Source organism: Folsomia candida, unplaced genomic scaffold, assembly GCF_002217175.1.
Source record: "Folsomia candida strain VU population unplaced genomic scaffold, ASM221717v1 Fcan01_Sc059, whole genome shotgun sequence".
NCBI lineage: Eukaryota > Metazoa > Arthropoda > Collembola > Entomobryomorpha > Isotomidae > Folsomia > Folsomia candida.
Window position 1 is genome coordinate 361,764 of NW_019091251.1, and position 21,728 is coordinate 383,491.

General features: G+C 36.3%; 1 protein-coding gene and 2 long non-coding RNA genes across 4 annotated transcripts; 1 reads left to right on the forward strand and 2 right to left on the reverse strand.

Annotated features, from left to right (window-relative positions):
* Nucleotides 1-2,241: 2,241 nt before the first annotated feature.
* LOC110862498 lies at nt 2,242-3,431 on the reverse strand. Of its 2 annotated transcripts, none has more exons than XM_022111688.2 (3): nt 3,348-3,431; nt 3,098-3,239; nt 2,242-2,684 (listed from the first exon to the last, which is right to left on the reverse strand). In XM_022111688.2, the coding sequence occupies exons 2-3, from the start codon at nt 3,195-3,197 to the stop codon at nt 2,389-2,391; spliced, it is 396 nt and encodes a 131-aa protein (XP_021967380.1). In that variant the 5' UTR covers nt 3,198-3,239; nt 3,348-3,431; the 3' UTR covers nt 2,242-2,388. The 2 variants fall into 2 exon arrangements, with proteins under 2 accessions (XP_021967380.1, XP_021967381.1); XM_022111689.2 differs by having other exon boundaries at nt 3,098-3,233; nt 3,348-3,421.
* A 110-nt stretch (nt 3,432-3,541) lies between these two features.
* Nucleotides 3,542-5,035, forward strand: LOC118433586. Its single transcript, XR_004833454.1, has 3 exons — nt 3,542-4,493; nt 4,576-4,631; nt 4,719-5,035. It is a non-coding gene; the product is annotated as an uncharacterized LOC118433586 (long non-coding RNA).
* Nucleotides 5,036-10,195: 5,160 nt separating this feature from the next.
* On the reverse strand, nt 10,196-10,991 carry LOC118433582. Its single transcript, XR_004833447.1, has 3 exons — nt 10,887-10,991; nt 10,623-10,762; nt 10,196-10,529 (listed from the first exon to the last, which is right to left on the reverse strand). It is a non-coding gene; the product is annotated as an uncharacterized LOC118433582 (long non-coding RNA).
* Between the last annotated feature and the right edge of the window lie 10,737 nt (nt 10,992-21,728).

Sequence of the window (21,728 nt, forward strand, 5' to 3'; positions counted from 1 at the left end):
AAATGGATAAATCATTCAATCATTCTGTATAAAGATTTATGAGTAGTTCTTGTCTGGACATGTTATGTGTTTGAAAATACGAGTGTGTCATGCACACTTGTGAAGAAGGGTGTTACGGTTGTGTAAAAAGTTTTACAACAAAATATGGCCCGTCATCCCCACTTCTGTAACAATTACTATTGTATGAGTCTCCATTATGTACACTCTTAGCAACCTGGTAATAAAAAACAAGCGGAGTAGATATATGACTCTACCTTGACGGAAATAAAAACTTACACCATGTTGGTATAGATTTAGTAATAAAATAACACTTTTTGGTAATAATTTTAATACTAATTTGTGTTATTTTTCTACCATATAGTATTGTTTTAATACTAAATCATTACTATCGCGGTAGAGTCATATATGCACTCCGCGCAGTAATGATTCATTAAAATTTTGTTTAGAGTGTATGCACACAATTGTATCCACTTATATGTTTATACCTTTTACATTTGAATGGGTGGAATTGCGATTTTTTCACGTATCTTCAAATCTGATGAATAGTGATGCAAAAGAATTAAAAAATGATAAATGTATGTATTAATTGTGCAGCGCTATTTTTGTGCTTTAAATCTTTGTAAAGATAATAAACAGTCTTGTCGTGGGGGAATCATGGGTGAGATATTTGTTAAAGAAATAGTGATTATTTTATTTAATGTGCATGAGCAAAGTTGGAATTTAATGAGTAAAATATATGCTACAGATCAGTCGTATTTTGTTTGTAGGTGACAAACATGATTTCTGTGAACAAATTGTGTAATAAAACTTTTGGGACAAACCTGAGTATTTACATAATCGTGTTATATCTCCATGATAATTGTAGCATTAAGAAGGATTTTAGTAGAAAGGGGAGTAACTAATATTTACACATACATATTTGCTCATTGCTGAAAGTTCTGTGAAAAAGGAGGATGTCGAGTTGTGGATGGATTTGCATGCACTGGATTTGTAAGCAGGTGGTGGATGAGATAGTTTTGGGTGTACTCACGTTGTCCAGGTAAGGTCAGAGTTATACATAGATGAGGATTTTATGGTAATGTTATTTATCGAAATAAAAAACAAGTGGAAGAGTTAATGCAGATTTTGTATTTGCAAATTTTTCGAAGATATATAGAAACGTGTAACTACACACTTTCTCCAGAAATTATGTATTTATACGTTTGACGTAGTTTATATTTTGGAAATATTTTGGAGGTAAATGGGCATTTATTTGGCTGTACTTAAATATGCCGTTTGCAAATTTTTAATAAATATAGAAGCACATGAAATGTTTGGTTTTGTCGTTTTAGTGATACGTAAGGTGTGGTTCATAAGTCGTGGGACGATAATTCCCAAACTCCCCACGGGAGGGAAAAGCAATATTTTTTTGTCGGATATGTTTTCACTTATAAAGTAACTTATCTAGTTGCCAAGTTTTTTCACAAAAAGACAACATATAGGAGGGGGCGAAACTTGGAGTAAAAAAGCTACAACTTTTAGAAGAACGAGTTGTGCACTTTTACAGAAATGTCGTTGTTCTCGACAAGAATAACGAGCCCAACCACAATTTCTAAAAGTAAGGAATGTCAAAGCTATCTATTTATCGTATAATAGGAACGTTTGATACAACAAAATCACCCAAGTTAAAAAAAATTTCAAATATCTGAAATTATATATTTCGCGCAAGGGTCCAAGGTTTCCAAAATGGGCGGAATTTTCAAAATCGGTCTAGAACCGACCATATACAGTGAATTTTCAAACTCTACATGCTATTGCTTATGGCGAGGTCGGCCATTGTTGGAGCGCGAAAAAAAATACAATCAGATGGTATGTGTAGGTACTAACTAATACGGAAAATGCAAGTATTTGCAAAATTCCGCAAATTGCAAACCTTGGGTCAGTAAGTAAATATAGATCTAAAATAATTTTATAAAGAATTTTGTGACATCTGAATTTGTTACCATGACGGAGGTAATGATGGACACCACGGCGGGGGAGTTATATATGGATCCGGCTCGGTGTTGAAGTAACACCGAATTCGGACTATTTGCAGTGTACGAATTATTTTTATTCGATTTATCCCAACAGGTATTAATATTCATCTGATGAAGAGAAAAACTATTATTTTAACCTCACCCACCCGTCAATTTCCAAGATGAGTGATGAAGACTACGTTTTATAGTTTATCAATAATCTAACACATAATTATTAGGCACTATATCATTATTAAATTTCGGTAAATATTTATTAATTCATAAAAGTCAAATGGATTCGGTTAGATTCATGTAATTATAGGTCAAAAATTAATAATGGAAGTATTTAGTGAATCATATTTCTCCACAACCAGCCCCAAAAATCCAGCGACTTTTAAAGTCCAGCGACGTAATTCTTGTATTGGCCCAAGTTTCCCCCTCCATTGTCCAGACTGACGGTGCAGATCCCGCTAAAAGTGTTCTCATCGCTCTTGAGCGCCTGGCCAAGTCCGTTTCTGATCTCGACCGGCCCAATTCCTTGGCAGGTGAGGTACTCACAGCAGGGCACGTAGGTGAAGGACGACGGGTTGTCCGCCCTGTCCCGCTGCATGATACAATTCCGCCCAATGTGGGCACATTGCCCTGTATTAACCGATGTCCCGAGAGTCATTCGAGCAGTGCGATGAGTACCTAGGAAATATGTAAATCAGAATTATTTATAAAAAATTCAGAATTCTACTTCCAAGTTCAGAATTATTTTTAAAAAATACAAAAAATTTTCTCCCAAATTCAGAATTATTTTTTTAATTCATAATGGATCTCCCAAATTCAGAATTATAAAAAAAATTCAGAATTCCTCTCTCAAATTCAGAATTATGTTTTCAAATTCATAATTCATCTTCCAAGTTCAGAATTATTTATAGGAAATTCAAAAAATCTTCTCCCAGATTCAGAATTATTATTTTTTAAATTTATAATTCATTTCCTAAATTAAGAATTATTTTTCAAAAATTAAAAAAGTCTTCTCGCAAGTTCAGAATTATTTTTAAAAATAAAAAAAACATAAAAACTACATAATAACCTAACCTAACCTACTAATTTACCTTTAGTCGGTAGTTGGATAAAGGATGATGAGACCTCGGCCCGACCAAGGCTGCAAACCGAGGCCACAAAGAGGAAAAACATGACAGATTTGACTTCCATGGTACAAAATGAACTGTTGAATTCCTTTTCACAAATCTAATACTAAAAACATGGGAATTAATTAGACTTGTTACATTGCAGGGTGAGAATGAAATATAAAAAAATTAAGATTTCAACTTAAATTATTTTACAGTTAAATTAAAATTTTACCCGAATTTGAGAATATTTTATGGCACGTGGAAAACTGGTTCAAGTGCAAGGTTAGTTAGTCAGGGAATGATGTTGCTGCTCAGCTCAGGCAAATCTTTTTATACCCGACCTGGATATTTTGAATCTACTGGATGAGTGGAAGCGAAAGTTTGGGTTTTTAGGGTATACTTACAATGTATGGACCAGTGTTGTGTTGAGAAACGAAATATTTATGGATGGAATTGGGTCACAAGTTCAAGGATGGGTTTGGAGAACCGTCTTTGTATTGTATTTATCAGAAATCTGGGTCAGGAGGGTCTGGCTTTTTTTGAGAATGGGGAGAAAGTTGAGTCTGGTCGGTGACTGGGATTCAATGTCTACTTGACAAATAGTTTAGAATGAGATGTGCTACCTTGAACTAAATAAGAATGCCAGGATGAAACGCCACAGTTAAATGTATGACAGGTGGGTTAAAAATGAATGTACTGCAAATAATCCGGTGTGGTCACGCGGCTGTAAATTTCTTGGTGTTAATTTGGTCTAAATATGCCACAATTCGGTATAAATTTTTCACCAGTTTGGTGTAACTGTGTCACCATGTGGTATAAATTCGTCTCCATGACGGTGCTAATGATTAACACCACGGTGGGGAAGGCTTGTATGTATGCTCGGTGTTGAATTAGCACCGGATTTTTAGAAGTGTACACTCTAAGAAACTGGGTGATAGCGGCGATCACCGCGCGAACGGAGATAGCGAGTATCACCGTCATGGTGATACATTTGTCACCAAAATCTATCACCACTCCTGGTGATAGCCACTACCACCGTTCCATGGTGATACCGTCTCTGCACGTGACTCTCGGAGTGGCGAGTTTGTCCTACTCCACGCACTAAACAATGCAGCAGAACAGCAGTGAATTTGTAGAAGTGCCAGAATTACTTCGTATTTCTTGTTTTCTAAGAGGAAAAAATAAATACTCGCGCCTGAATATTTGTAAAGTTATTGACATAGGTAAAAAATTAAAAAAATCGAAATTTTGACCAATTTTATCAACCTAAATTTTGTTTCCTTTCTACTACCGAGAAAATATAGGTTGGACACCAATATACGCCCGAAGGACGAAGTGTTTATTTCCTGACGTCATGCCGTCATCCCCGTTAATTATGGTAAAATTACGATTTTTAAATAGTTTCCATTAATGACCAGCTTATTCTGTCTATGGTATTCATTTTTTTCTTATAATAATAGGTGACTCATAAGCAATAATTTCTTATTACTTGGACTGGGTCCTCGCAGTACATGAGGTATTTTTATAAGCAAAAAATACCAACATAAAATTCAGCGTATTTTTTGCAGCTGTAAATGGTTAATTAATATATTTTTTCTACCAGGCCATCCATACTTTAATCGATGTCAGCCAAGAAAAATTGAGCCAGCAGCTTCGGTATTAATGAAAACAGTCTGGGGAAAGTTTGTCTTCAAAGGGTAAAGTAAAAAAAAAAGTAATTATGGGTTTTACATACCTACTCTGTTCGCATAAAGTGTTACTGGGATAAACAGGAACCGCTTTTTCAATGTTGGGAATTTAAATTTTATTTTTATTTCATTGAAAAGCCAGTTAAATTTTGAACAGAAAACATGTGTCACACTTCAAAATTTATCCCCCCTACGTAGATAAAGTTTTGAACTCGCGAACGCCAAGCACCCTCTGCGGCACGCGCTCCATTCATGGACAAATTGTCACATTCCGGGGTTAGAACTTTTTTTGTGACCCAGACACTTATTTGGGGCTCAGGACATACATTTTCTTCAACTCAAATAAATATTTGGTGTTGAAGAAGATTGAGGTCGGGAAATGCCAAGGTCAAACCTGAAGTAAAATGAAGTCAGAAATATGGATCCTAATACAGTTTTTCACGAATTTCGCTCTATTTGTTAGCGTGGAGCCCTGTACAAGGGTCCACCGCTTACCACCCAATATGAATTGGTTGGTGGGGTGTTTCACCTTGGCCAGGACGTTAATAATAATATTTTCTGCATCCACCCCCATCCCCCACTCGACGAAATTTAAGGTTTTGGACCAATTCCGTCGCTTTCCGCCAAAGCTGAGAGTGACTCCGGAGGGTGTGACCTTTTGACCCTCTTTTGCAACTGTCTAATCCTTAATATATTTGACATAAAACGTGCTATCCTGTTTGTTGAAATACACTTCCGTCATGAGGATATTCCAATTGGTAAACAAAATAAAATCCCTGTGTTTTTACCGTGTCGGTTTTGGAGGACCTTCCTATTTTTTACCCTAACATATTCCTGCGGAATCATTAACATGTGGGGCTTGGTACGATTGAAGGCCTTCATCTTGGGGTCATTTTTCAGTTTTCTTCGGATTGTTTAGTTTGCAGGTCATATGTATGACCAAAGTCTTCAGCGCTTGAGCGTGATTTCGAAGTATTCTGGCGCTCGAAGCGTTGGATATCCCAGGAATTTTCTTCGACCTTAGACAATCGGAAATTTTGCATTTATTGATTGCCCCCTTCCCTATGATTATTTTAATAGCTTGGGCGATGAGATCATAGCTGACCATGAAAAGCTAAACCACCTTAAAAATTGATATTTTTTCGCTAGGTGTAAAAATAAAAAATTATGGTTGTTCTCTTCTGCTTGAGCTTCTAGAACTTTTTACGTAGTGGGATCAGGAAAAAGCTGTTGGTACCTACTCATAGATACTGAATCAAGGAACACCATACAACTTATCTCCTAATTTTATCTTATCGGGTTCAAAAGTACTGGGCGAGTAACACTTTATGTGAACAGAGTAGGTACATATATATACAAAATATTAAATTATTTCTGAATAAAAAACTAAATACGATAGAAAAACATAAGATTTTCGTGAAATGTGAAATTATTTGCACTTATCCATCACCAGACAGTGACAAGTAGAGCTAAAAATGGTGGTGGTCTATCACCGAACGGTGATAGATAATATTGATTATTCTACCACCGGCCGGTAGACGTCTATCACCAGGACGGTGATAGTCATTTCTATCACCGCTCGGTGGTAGGTTACCACCATTGCGGTAGAGTCATATATAGTCACCGCGCGGTGATAATCTGGTGGTAAAATTTCTTAGAGTGTACGTACTTTTGACAGGTGGATTGAAAATGACTCGAGTTTTAGTTAATTTATAAATATAAATTTCATTAGGGTAAAATTAATAATTCTGTCATCTATTATTTATTTAGTATCACCCTTACAACTTGTGATAGATACTATAAATTATAGAAGTTGTATAAAATACTGATGTCAGATTTCACTTGTCAGACTGATTATCAATAAATTTAAAGTTATGTGTTTGAGATGGTTTGATTGTAAATTAAGAAATGTAAAATATAAACTAAATCATTTTGTATCATGATTCTATCTTCTAAATAAAGGGAAATACTAAAAATAACTATGTTTATAATTCCACAGCCGCAGCGTTGCAATACCACTTTTTACTGGGGAGTGGGAAAAAGTGGGAAAATAACACTTTTCTTCACCCACACAAATCTGTGAGAAATGGGAAAAAGTGGAAAAATCCATTTTGACCGACATGAAAAAACTTCTTTAGAAGTCAGCTTAGATAATTTAACTCAATTAACGAATTATTGATAGTTTAACCTTTCCATTCCTATCCTTTCTTCAAAGTCAAATTTCGACGATTGTTTTTTTTTATTTTGTCAAAGAAATCTATATGTTTATTTGCTCATCACTATAAATTTGCATAATCAATGCATAAACTACCATTGAAAAACATAACTATCCATTTCGTTTGTATTTTCGGGTGTACCTCTAATTTCTTGCATTGCTTGCAACCACCAGCACGAAATGTATTTCTTGTGCAAGAAATCGAACACTGCAAAGTAGAGTTACATAAGGATGGAATATATACAGTAAGCAAAAAAAAAAGATCGTACCCTATAATACTAGTAATTTCGATATGATAACATCAACATAGATCTTTGAAACTCAACACGTACATAGTTGCACCAACCGATTGGCTAATAATTCCGCGTCGTCGATTTTTAAGGTCACCGATAGGTCAAAATCTTTTTTACAAAAGGGTAAATTTTGAACTTTGTGGGTAATTTTTTTTAAGACTTTCTAATATTTTTTTTGGGTGCGACAAGGCCTCAGAAGAAAAATAAGCAATCGTACCAAGGTGTACAATATTTTGGACGCCTAAATTAAAATAATTGAAATATACAACAACCTATAAATTGTGTATGCATGCTGTTGCATATTTCAATTATTTGAATTTCGCCACGGTCGCGATTTTACACCTCAAACCTGTCCTTGTCGATAAATTCCCGTGGGCGTCCAAAATGAACACCTTCGTACGATAGCTTATTTTTCTTCTGAGGCCTTGTCGCACCCAATAAAAAATATTCTAAAGTCTAAAAAAATTACCCACTAAGTTCAAAATTGACCCATCTATGTTGATGTTATCATATCGAAAGTACCAGCATTGTAGTGTACGATCCTTTTTTTTGCTTACTGTACATATTTACTAAATATTGTTAAACACAGAATTTATCCATCCCATTTACCATAATGACAAACTGAATCTTCAACTTATACATTCCTTGACCACAAGTATTTTTCAAGCGTTCAAGATGAAATGAAATTTTGGAGTAGCGATCCCCATACCCCTCACATACTAAGGATAAGCAGTGTTGCAAGTGGTATATATGTACCACTTTTTACGGGACAGTGGGAAAAAACAATTTTTCCCACCCACCAAAATCAGTTGGAAATGGGAAAAATTTCATTTAGGGGCGACATGAAAAAACTTCTCTAAAAGCTAATATTTTAGAAATCCAAGTTCATATTCGTGTTCTCCATAATATTCCGAGAAAATATGTTTGTAACACGATTCAAGTTGAATAATCTTGTAAGTAAGGATGCTCAAATGGGAAAACTGAAAAATGAGCAGTTTTCATGAAAAGTGGTCGTATGGTAGATATGTATAAATGCTCAGAATTTCATGGAGATGATCAACAGGGTTCGAAAATATTAATTTTTGAAGAAATTTAGTTTCTCCATAACTAAATACATGGGGACCAATTTTTCCCACTTTTTGGACGGTGCATACCACTTTTTCCAACTTCTCGCCCAGGGAAAAAGTCTTTTTGGTGGGAAATATCCAACAATGCTCACATGCTAAGTTAGCGCTCCTGTGTTAAACAATTAATTAATCGTAACTTTTATTTCGTATCCACTTCCACATTTCAGATGTCGTACCAGAACTTGAAAGAGATCAAAGTGTGAAGGAGTTTTTAATGCTGTGGAGGCAATTATTGTCACAAATTAATGATCTGATGCTTAAAATGTAAAATGGATTGTACTCATTGATAAACACAATATCCTATTGGGGCAATAAATTTTAAAGTGGACAAAAATAGGTCCCGGGCAAGAAATCTCGCTAAACGCCCGGAAAGCGGGTCTCTGCTACAGAAAGCATTTGAAAACCAGAAATCTCCTAATGCACTTATTTTTATGAAATACTAGGGTCAATTATGCAGCCTATGCACAAAGAGTTAGCTGCGTGGTAGAATTGGTATGGTCAAGCGTTGGGACAAAGAAAAGAGTTGGGTGTTTTTTCGAGAAAAATTTTACAACTTTTTAGTCTCTGTTTGTGGTGATTGCCACTTGCGAAAATCTTTCATAAAATTAAGCCATCGCATACACAATGTAGACTTAATATGTGGGGATGAATTTTTGCTTGCAGTAGTAAGAACACAGATGTAGGGAAGAAATTTTACACAGATAACCAAGTCGAATCGTAAATTGTCGAGTATTTTCGGGGTACATTTAAAAAATTCAGAGTAGCCGATGTTGTTAACGTAGAAAGTTGAAAAAAATCACAACTTCCTAAATGTGTTTCAGGTTATCATGAAGAAACTTTAAGTTTTTAATTTGTCTGCTATGAATGCCGTGAATAACTGATTTATCATCAGTTTGGTGTGAGTTTGTCACCACATGGTATAAATTTGTTGTATAAGTTATTGTTGTTGTATAAGGTGTTGAATTAACACCGGAAGTGTACGAATTAATTTTTTTATTTGATTTATCCCACACGCATTCATCTGATGAAGAGAAAAACAATTATTTTAACCTCACCCACCCGTCAATTTCCAAGATGAGTGATGTAGACTACGTTTTATGGTTTATCAATAATCTAACACATAATTATTGGCTCACCATGCGTAGCACGGGAGCTATTGAATTCCTCTTGTCCGTCTGTCTGACCGTCTGTCTGTCCGTCTGTCCGTCTGTCCGTCTGTCTGACTGTCTGTTCACGAGGTGTTTGCATCAATTGATGCTAATTAATTTGCCCCATGTGCAAATTTTAGCAAATTAGTAGCACCATTGGTCTCGAACAGTCGGTAACACAAAATGGTGCCAAACAATTGAGAACATAGATGCAAAACACACCAAACGTGCATAAGAACCGAAAAAAATAACTAGAATTTTTACTTCGAATTTGTCACGATTTTATGTCAAAATTATGGATGCATTTTCCTCGTTCATTTTCCACCATTGATGGAAAATTATATCACAATTATCTTTTGTCCGCCTATTCTGCACCATTAATGCAAAATTATGCCAAAATTGCGTATCTATTTTATCTGCCAATTCTGCACCATTGGTGCAAAATTATGCTAAAAGCATTATTACAGGGTGAGCTACTTCTAACGTTACAACGGTTTATTAGGCATAATATCATTGTTAATTTTCGGTAAATATTTATTAATTCATAAAAATCAAATGGATTCGATTCATGTAATTATATGTCAAAAATTAATAATTGAAGTATTTAATGAATCATATTACTCTACAACCTCGCCCAAAAATCCCTTTTAAAGCCCAGCGACGTAATTCTTGTATTGGCCGAAGTTTCCCCCTCCATTGTCCAGACTGACGGTGCAGATCCCGCTAAAAGTGTTCTCATCGCTCTTGAGCGCCTGGCCAAGTCCGTTTCTGATCTCGACCGGCCCAATTCCTTGGCAGGTGAGGTACTCACAGCAGGGCACGTAGGTGAAGGACGACGGGTTGTCCGCCCTGTCCCGCTGCATGATACAATTCCTCCCAATGTGGGCACATTGCCCTGTATTAACCGATGTCCCGAGAGACATTCGAGCAGTGCGATGAGTACCTAGGAAATATGAAATATTTCTTATAATTCTTGTCCCAAATTCGGAATTCGTGTATTTATCAGTAAGATATTACAAAATTTATAGTTAATTACCTTTAACCGGAAATTGGATGAATGTAAAGGTTGCACCCTGACCAAGACCACACATCGATGCCACAATCAAATATAAAAATATAGCTGGTTTGACTTCCATTGCAGAATACGCAGCGGCCGGTTTCTAATTAATTTTAAATCTGCGCAAAACAATGGAATTATTAGAAATTGTTATTAGAAACTGTCTAGGACGAAGTGTTTTGGACGGGAATAAAGGAAAACTTTAGAAAGGGAGGAGAATTAATTGAAACTAAATTATTTTACCTTTATGTGGAAATCTTCCCCGAACTTTTGTACGGCTTGGGAGGGTCTTGTAGGCTTGAAGTAGAAGCGAGCAAGGGACTGATGGTGCCGTTGGTGAGGCATTTTATACTCTGGTTGGATTATTTGGAACCATTCGAGCTTTTCTAAGAAATAAATTTGGGACGGATTTGAACCGGCGAGTTGGGAAATGGATTAGAAGAAGGGTGCTTTTTTTAATTTAGGAGGTTAGAGGGTTCCTTCTTTCTGAGAATCAAGAGAAAGTTAAGTCGACGTGAAGTCAGGTACTCAATACGATATTTTTATCTTTGTACCTTTTTGATTATGTACTAATTCCACGGAAAACGGTTTAATATGGGTTGAAAATTTTGGATTTTGAAATTCATAATTATGTCAATATAGTAATGGTCATAATTTTCCTCTGCTCCTCTGAGTTTCTCTGCCCTTGTTCACCGCATTTTTTAGTTTTCAAGATAACTTCGTTCATTTTTCGGAGTCGAAATTAGACAGCACTTTTCGCAATACTGTCTCAACATTTTTGCTCTCACTTATTATTTTTATATGCAAAATGGAGTTTGAATTTCTTCCGGATGGTTCAATCTTATATGGATGGGGAGTACATATTACACTTGCATTTCATTAAATTTGTAAAAAGCAACTTGTTCCTGTGCATACAAATCATACAACTTTTTGTGTAAGATATTCTCCAGTGCATTAAAATCACGGTTACCTGACAACGCTAGTCTATTCAGTTGCGACAAAAGGTGGAATTTTCATCTCGTCCAGAGGATCGCAGTGACATAATTAGAAATTAAAAAACCACACCCCCTGTGGGTGTGGCCATCGACCCCCGCCGAATCTTGCCAAACCATGGCATGCGACACATCATTTTTTTCATCTCGCCAAGGCGAATGCGGAGGCATCAATCGATTTTAAAAAAACACCCCCTTTGGGTGTGGTTGTCGACTCCAGCCGAATCTTGACACACTGCGACAGGCGACATATCATTTTTTTCAGCTCGATGAGAGGATCTCGAGTGAAATACAGAAACTCAGACACTGCAACCCCTGCGGGTGTGGTTATCAGCGACTCTTGGACTTTATGGAAATCACGTCGTGTGATAAATCATTTTGTTCCGCTGGATGAGTAGATCTCGACGGAAATATAGAATTTCATAAACCACACCCAACATGGGTGTGGTCATTTTCGACTTTTCGAATTAGATTAAACCATGTCACGTGATGTATAATTTTTCTCATCGATGACTTCCACCCGCAATAATGCTCAAAACTGAGAATCGATGAAGATGGAGTTAACGCACTGATATTAAATGGGCAACACGTGTGAAGGGAAAATCAGCACAGACACGTAAATAAGTCCTGTAAGTTATTTTTTGACATGAGTAGTTCAAAATTGGTCCAGGCAGAGTTGGGGAAAACAGTCCTATGCATGTCTTCAATTTTTACTTCACCCGTATTTTATGTTGTTTAAATTTTGATATTAGAAACAATATTTAATTATTTGGTACGTTGAGTTTAGATACTTGGAGATAAATAAGTCTGAGTTCTGGCTTGAGATCGGAGAGTATTTTGGAAACACTAGAATTCAGCAGATATACTCTCTTCTTGATTGATATGGTCAAATTGCCAAGGCGCATGCAAATATAATAACTAAAAATAATGATTCCAGAACTCAAGCCTGCGATAAAACATGGTGCAGGAATTTGAGAACAAATTGCTTGTGGAATTAAGCTGGTCAACACTTGATGAAGTAAGGAACATCTGGATAGCCAAACCTCTTTGGCGTTTTATTAAAAACAGGCTGCGTGAGATAATCTTCAAATTCTAGAAGAATTATATTAATCATTTTATATTTCGACTGCGTATTATTTAATATATATTCGTGGGAATCTTGAATACTTTGATATGCATCATAGTGTTCTAAATTTTAATAATTAACTTTAGATCCCGGCATCCAGATGAGAAAAATGCAAAAGCATACGACCTGGGTATGATTGTATCAAAACGTCGCCGTTAACCACACCCACTGGGTGTGTGGTTTATGAACCTACATACTTCAGATGAGATTCACTCATCCAGCTGAGCAAAATGATATTTCACATGATCTGGTTAATTTAATTCGAAAAGTCGAAAACGACCACAGCCACAGGGGGTGTGATTTTTAAAATTCGAATTATGCCTCAGATTTCGACATTGGAGCTGAGAAAAATGTCAAGATTCGGCTGGAGTCGACAACCACACCCAAAGGGGGTGTGTTTTTTTTTAAATTCGATTGATGCCTCCGCATTCGCCTTGGCGAGATGAAAAAATGATGTGTCGCATGCCATGGTTTGGCAAGATTCGGCGGAGGTCGATGGCCACACCCACAGGGGGTGTGGTTTTTTAATTTCTAATGATGTCACTGCAATCCCCTTGGGGAGCTGAGAAAAATGACATGTCGCATGCCGTGCTTGGATAGGGTCTTGAAAAAAGCGCTGATGGCCACACCCCCCGTCGCCATGGGGTCACCTACAATATCAAATCGCTAAGAAGAAGGACGTGGGTACGATTATGCGCGGTGGCGACGTCAGAAACCATGTCGGGAAGGAATTTTTTGTGGCTTTAATTCTTGATACTTGACTTTGGAGCACTCCCACAATGACTCCGAAGCAGGGGGTGTGACCAACTGGTCGCCAATACGACGCCCTGACTATTTCAGGCATTTCCGCCAAGAATTTACGTCGGGGACCTTCGAATACGGTCGTAGAAATTTTAAATTCAATAAAGAAATGCTACTTGTTTTTTGACCTTGTGACCTTGATAACGGGTGGGTGGGGACGAATTTCAAAAATCTGAAATTATATATTTCGCGCAAGGGTCCAGGGTTTCCAAAACGTGCGGAATTTTGAAAATCGGTCAAGAACTGACCTTACGGTGAATTTTCAAACTCTACATGTTATTGCTTATGGCGAGGTCGGCCAATTTGCCTTTCAGAATTATTAACATTGGCCGATGTTCTACACTTTCTGGATCGACCATAATACCTACTTAGAACCATACGGTATTACATATCAATACCATTTTGGTAGAGTCATATATTAATACTGGTTGGCATTGATTTAATACTGGATTTCTGGATTTCAATCTAATTTTTTGAAAGTTATATCGAAAATTGACTTAATACCTAATGATTGAGCTTAACACCTAAAGCCCGTTCCCTCCGAATTGTTTTATCGGCTCGGATAGCTTCCAAGGTTCCTGCATCATCCAATTCAGATCTCTTTCCCGCCACGATGTCCCACATCACTGACAAAATTGCAGGTTCGAAAACGTGTTCGAAGGTAAATTTCGGCTGTGACGTTGCCTTTGACAACACAGCTGTTAATTGTAAAATGTAGGGTTGGTCTATCCGATCCGAGAATATCCGATCCGTCGGATCGGATAATCGTCGGATCGGATCGTAAATAAAAATATCCGAGAGCTTTCGGATCGGATCGGATAAGGCTATTTATCCGATCGGATCAATCCGACGGATACTTCGGATATCGGATAATCTGTATTTAATATAATTCGGCACTCTATTGGTGACTTGCGAAATTATTCTCCCTTGAAATGCGTAAATTCAAATGTTGTTACAACTGACAACTGTTTAGCATAATTAATTAGTGTAATCTATTGCAATTTCTTACTATTTTTAAACAAAGTATCTCACACATCAAGATTTTATGTAATACGCATTCTAGTTTTAACATCAGGTAATTAGATAATGCTAATTAATTGCTTTACGTATCAATTGACGCAAAGTTATTAATTACTTATTACAATTACATTACCATAAAGTACTTAGAGCGCATTATCAGTTAAAATACTGATTAATTTTGCCTTGAGTATTGTTCCATACAGTTAATGAAGTAATTAATTACAAAAACAATTGTTATTAATTACCTAGCTTATAATAATTATGTGCTTTTGTAATTAATTATTACAGTACTTAGCTAAATAAGTTAATTATTCATTAAAAAATGAATCATTAACGGGTTTGATTGTCTTTTAAAAATGTACGGATCATTATCCGATCCGATCGGATATCCGTCGGATTGCTCGGATTCGGATCGGATCGGCCCTAATATCCGATCGGATTATCCGACATGATGAAATATCCGATCCGATGGACTGTCTATCCGATCCGATGGACTGTCTATCCGATCCGATCCGATCCGTCGGATAACCAACCCTAGTAAAATGTAGTATGTATGAAAATGTTTTATGTGAGTATAATTGCCCCGTCATGTGGTGGTGGTTGCCATGGTGACGTCGAGAGGGGGAAAGTAGTACGAGTCGTTCTTTGTCGTTTACTATCCATCTATCATGTCATGTCAGTAAATTCTGATACCAAGATCAACTTAATTTTCGACTTGATAATTTCATTCAACTTATGTAAATTGGACTTAAAAGCGACCCCAGCATTCAGAACAGACCGAGACTGGGCTGTCGTACTGATAAGGGGTGCCGCGGGCACCACCAAATCGCCTAGTTTATTAGAATATTATATTCTTAAATTTCTTTATTAACAATAAAGTTTTAATTAAAACAATTTAAACAAGAATTTCCATATCCCATATCTTATTTTATTTTTGTGTTTATGACAATATCGATTAGAAGAGTATTCAAATGCGGAAAGTTATTGCATTGCTGACGGCAATATTTCTATGAAAATGTGGTCATACCTGTCTACACACCTAATAATAAATTAACCGTGTGTGTCGTAAGTTCCTCGTAATATTTTATTCTTATGGATCTCTCTAACTTAATTAGTGTAAAATTTCCCACCCCACCTCGAATTTGAAGGATTCGCAATGATTTGATACTTATACGAAAAATCTTCCCTTCCAGTTGACCATCAACGATGCAGTTTGTCCACGTACTTAACAAGTTTTCCGATCTCTCCTGAACATATAGCGCAATGTTGAACGAAACGTGGATAAAGATCACGGTGACGAAAAAGATACCCGGAAAGAACTCATGGACAGGGAAGTGGGATCGCATCTTGATCGAGATGTATGCCATCAAGGGCGCCAAAAATAGCCCGATCGTCATTGCCGCGAAGTGTGGCGTAAATGATGAGGGAAGATTTAACCTCTTTTCGTTTTTTAACGCATACCGCCAATTCCTCCAAAATGGCGCCCAGTGTGGTCATAAAGGATAAACAGAGAAAGATTATGAGCGGATATTGACGCAGACATTCAAATACTGATGCCGTAATTATATAACTGCGCACAATTTGAGAAGGCCAATATAGTAGTGGTGGTAGGTGCGAAATATGGATTATGTAACCAATTGCGTCCAGATTTAGGAAAAGATTACATGGAACGAGGATGAAGAAGTTGAAATAAAATTGGTATAGGACGATAGTCATGATTTGCCATAGGTTGTAGAATCGTATCCCCTGAGATGTTGGGTTATCGCCTGCAAAGAGTTACAATAGTCTTCTGATTTTTGGGCGATTATTTGTGATTTCAATTTGTACTGTGGCTTTTGTTATTTATTGTGAACTTACTGGGTAATTTGACTACTGTGATTTATTGTGATTTTTACAGTCGCTGTCTTCCAGCGAATATGTTAACCAAGTAATACCGCTATATTGCGATTCTTAAAATCACAATTAACCACAGAAACTGGGTTTCGTAAATCCCAAATTTTCAAAATGCCGGTGGTTTTAGCCAGGTTTCAACCACTGACCAGCACTAACGAGTACATGTCGGTTTTTACCTGTTGATGCTATGGCACAAACTGGTTGATACGAGTTTAAACCGGTATTTACCAATTTATGTGAGTTAATTTATGCCACTGGTTAATACCTTCCGAAACCTTGCACACAAAGCACAAAAATCACAGATATCACAAAAATCTAAAACTCTATGATTTTGTACACAGAACTTACCCTTCGTTTGTCCAAGCTTCTTTTTAAGACAGAATAGGGCTTCCCAACCGTTCACAAAACTCCGACCGTACGCCGCCAATGCCAAACTTGTTGCCGTCATTGTCGCCAGAGCCACAGTCAGTAGCTGCAACAGCACGACGTGCAACGGTACGGGATATGCTTCCTTGTTGAGCAGAATATTTAACAAAACCGCGAAGGCAGACAAACCCCACAACCCAACCATTACGATCGAGTTGTAATACCAGAGCGAGGTAAGTTTCAGATTCTTCTGGTAGATCCATTTTTGAGTAGAAACATCCCACTGGATGACAGGATTAACGATAATTTGCATTAATTTGGCGTAAGTGTCGAAAGCCTTTCGCATTCTTCGAAGATCAGAATTCATAGCGAATTTTATTCTGTGTTCGAGGTAAAAGGTCGACTGAAGATAGAGAAGGCGGAAACTTTCGCAAGTAGTTTTTAATCGTTTAGTACGTAGAATTAATCGATACGCTCTAAATATGTTTAAAAAGTAATTTTCTAAATTGGCTATTTATGGTTGGGCCGAAATAATTTTTATTATAAAACTCGGATATTAAATTCTGGAATGATATGAGCTTGGATAAAACAATTTATTACGATTCAAGCAATACAATCGAAGTATTACCGTCAAATAAATAATATTGAGATATTAGAAATAAAGTCGGTAATAAATAAATTAACGAATGATTAATCAAGTTTATGATTGGATTTATGAAGGTTATTAATCAACTTTACCGACGACTGAATGAGGGTGATATTCATGTCACCATCCTGCTTCATGGTTTCTGCAGCTTTTAAGATGTAATTAAGACCTTCAGAAATTTGAAAATTTTAAATAAATTCAAAAGAAAGAGAGTTGAATCCAAATTCAAAAATGGTCTAAGATTTCGAGCAAGTTGAGATTTATTTATTTAAAACCACTTCTTAAAATGTTTGCAAGTATATTTTTTCTCGACAATTTAAAAAATTATCTCTTGTAATATTGTTCATCTACATACCGTCGACTTAATTCTAAGTGACTTCTGTGCTTAATTTTAAAAAATCCAAGCAAATATTAAATTGGTACATGTCGGACTTTTTAAAATTAAATGATATTATTAAATGTTTGATTTTTAATGTTCCATCATAACAATTATACTTGGTTCTAATAACATTGCCTCAATCTGCTTGACAGCAAGGCTGGGCTCAAGCTTAGGAAGATGATAAGGACTTTTTATGAGTTTCTTCAAGGGATCTGTAATGCCTCGTATTCGGCGTCAGGGATGAAACCATAGTTTTGGTTGACAGGGGACTTCTTGATACTTAGATATGACAAATTTTTAATTTTTTGAAAACTTTCTAGTAGGAGTTGTTAAAATCAATGTTCCTACTGTGATAATCACAGCTCTGTGATTTTATACGCTTTATTTTGGCATGTCGGCAATTAGCCTTTAATGTGCTACCGCCGCTGGCCTGGCTATCTCTATTAATGGGTAGTCTGGTCACCCCACACAGTACATACATTGATTATCATGATTTATTATTTTAATGTGTAGTGTAACTTTTGCATGTACTACATTAATGGTTAGGGAATATAATAATAATAATAATAATAATGAGATTTATTGATTCACATTTGGTCAATCATTACATTTAAAATAAGATCAAACCCTATCTAGTAGGAAATACTTGATCTTAAGTTCCGGAGTTCGATGTAAATTGGAAAAGTAATTAGTAATCCGGAACTTCATCAGGGTAGAAAACAGCATGCTGTTCAATATAATTTTTCAGCGAGATTGCATCCGCCTGTATATACTATGCAATTCTACCGCCTTGGATACAATCTATCTCCTGAGAGTGGTACACCGTTAGTAATCGGTTACCGTGGGATTACTACCACGGTACTACCACGGCTATTAATCCACTATGTATTTAACCCTTTAATTCGTTTGGTGGACAATTGTCGTTTTCTTGGAAATGGTTCAATTCGGGAGGAGGGCAAAAGTCGTCCTGAAAAATTGTGGTCATGGTGCGGGAGGAGGACAATTGTCGTTTCCGGAAGGTCATTGACTTTCGCTTTCATTTTTCTCTGAAAAATGAAAATATCTGGTTATTTTTGGAGATTTCTCCTATGCCAACCACATGTTAAATTTGAACAGTTTCTTGCCTAAAACTGGGATATTTCCCAATTTAACGCATATGTTCAATGTTGGATTTTTAAGTTCTTTTGAGTTTTACTAAAACTGCTAAATTCCTCCTTCCGCGCCATGACCACAACATACGTATAATGTGCCCAAATTAATGCATGTTTTTGTTGTTAAAGGGTTAACCCTTTAAGGACCCAGCCAACTAACTCAACTCAACTAACCAACTCAACCAACCAACTCAATTTTCTTTCTGAGATTTTGAATCAAATCTTTGATGCAGTTTTTCATACTTCTGAGTCAATTTTCCTCAAATGTTATTCCAATATTCGGAAGGGACCGAACTTATCTTGAAGGTAGAGATATTCTAACATAGAAAGTCATCCCTTTTTTAAATTTGATTTACAAGATAACATACCCAGGTGCCTATCAAGTTAAGGGTTGTAATTTATAAGAAAATGTGCCGCATTACATGACTTTACGAAAAAATGAAGGAATTAAGTAATGAATTGAATTGAAATTCAATTTTCGTCGAGTTGTGGCGATATTTGTGTGGCATCATGAGTGAGATTGAAGTCATTATCTGGTAATTTTGGGTCTTCAGACTTTAATTCAGTGTGAACTTTATAAATATTATGGCAATCATGTAACATATCAGTAGCGAGCCAACATTTTTACGGTCAGTGGTTTCTTTTTGCCGTAAGTAGTACATGAGAATCCGGCCCCCGGGCCTCCCGTCACCACCACCACGTATTACTTACGGCAAAAAGAAACCACTGACCGTAAAAATGTTGGCTCGCTACTGATATGTTACATGATTGCCATAATAATTAAAACAATAATATTTCCCGATATTTCAAAGTAATCCGGAATCATAAATCATGAAATTAAACCATCGGAATGGGCAATAGCGTCAACAAATGCGCTACTTTCCAGAGGGATCACGTTTCCATTGGAGTTATCCATATGTGACACGCTTATACTTGAGCCAGGTTGGTCTGTAGAACTCAAAGATGTACTTTAAACCTTATTTCACAAGTTCAGGTAAATGTATATCTGGAAATACAAATAGGATGATATTTATTAAAGCATTACTTTGACCGTGTTCTTGACGTGGTAATTGGAAATTATCATCCGTTTGAGCTCCGTGTCCCTCCAAAACTTCCAACTCAATGTCGAGTGTCCTATTTATTTATTTATTTTGACTTACTTAGATAAGTTAAAAATTATATCAGGCAGGCGTGAATAATTTTGCTATGAAATAATACCTTACCCTTGAACTTCTTTAAAAATTGTGAAGACTGTTGCGCCAATTTCGCGATCTCTTTCTGCTTCGTTTTGAGCTTATCGGATCCACAAAGGTGCTTATAAGCACCAGGCGTATTGTTGCTCATCACAAATAATTGATGTGATTATTAAAATGTGCTTAATTTTAATTCCTTGAACAGGGACAAGAAGATGAAAGTAAATGTCAATATGGTTTTGGAATCAATAAAGTAAATTAATGCAACCGTAAGAATTATGAGGGTTAATACTTTAGCAATGGGGTTGAAATTGTCATCCAGCCTAATAATTTCATTATTTCATTAACGTTACATCTACCCTAGAATTAATTTAAATACTGGTTCAAAATCGATCATCTTATCCAGTAAGATTTAAGCAGTAAGTTCGTCGTAGGTAGAATTATTAATATTATTAAATAAGGTCAGCAAGACATATACATACCGGAATCGGAGAATCAGACATTGCTACCTCCCAAACCACTCCTAGTCCGACTTACCTATTTTAGGAAATTTTATTTTATTCTACATTATATTAAACCCGTCAAGCCAATCACAGACATTACATCAACTTCTACTCTTTTTGGGTTGCGAAATATTGCGCAGTTTCTTCAAAATCCTTATCTTATCCTGGTAGTTATCCTAACATTTACCTTAGTTATTAATTAAATAAAGGCAGATTTTGCAGATTTTAACTTGACAATTTAGGATAGATAATTGCCGGTTATGTTACAGTGCGCGTACTTATTAGCTGTATAGTTATCCATCAAATTGGGATCTACTGCAACGTGCGCGAACGACGTTCCTACTCACTTTCTCATATTTATATATGGTCATGGGCCAGTATTTAAAATATCATTTCAAGGATAGAGTCCCTGTTACTATGATATTCTTCAAAATGAGTACAAATTTGATACTTCACTGCATAAAGAAGCATTTAAAATTAGCCAACGTTTTCTACTCCGTGTTTGTAAAACTGGATAAGCAATCCGATAAATTAATCATAGTTAGCAGAAATGTAGAAAGAATTGTAGTTGCATTTCAAATATTGCAAATTCTCATGATAACAGTAAAAATATGGTCAGTCATTGCCGGGGCGAATAATTTGACCCAAACCATCCTTGGAGTGTCGTTAGTGTCGCTTTTATTACCACATTTCTGTTACAATGCCACATCTCGTTCGACTACGTCCAAGTGCAATTCTTGAATTACATTTTCTTCACGAAAGGTAGTAGTTCTAGTAACCAAAAATATTAGGGAGTCGGCCATTCTGCGGTGGTCCAATTTCGGTAACTCGGTTTTGACCTGGGTCAAAGTTCCCGGGATTTGCTTTGAGTGTACTGTAAGAGTTACCTAGATTTTGTACAAAAATTTTGAATTGAAAAAGGCAAGGGGCTGATACATTAAGTTACGGAAATTGGATGAACGTAGATTTGCTATAATACTTGTCGTATTTTCTCGAAATCAATTATTTTACTCTT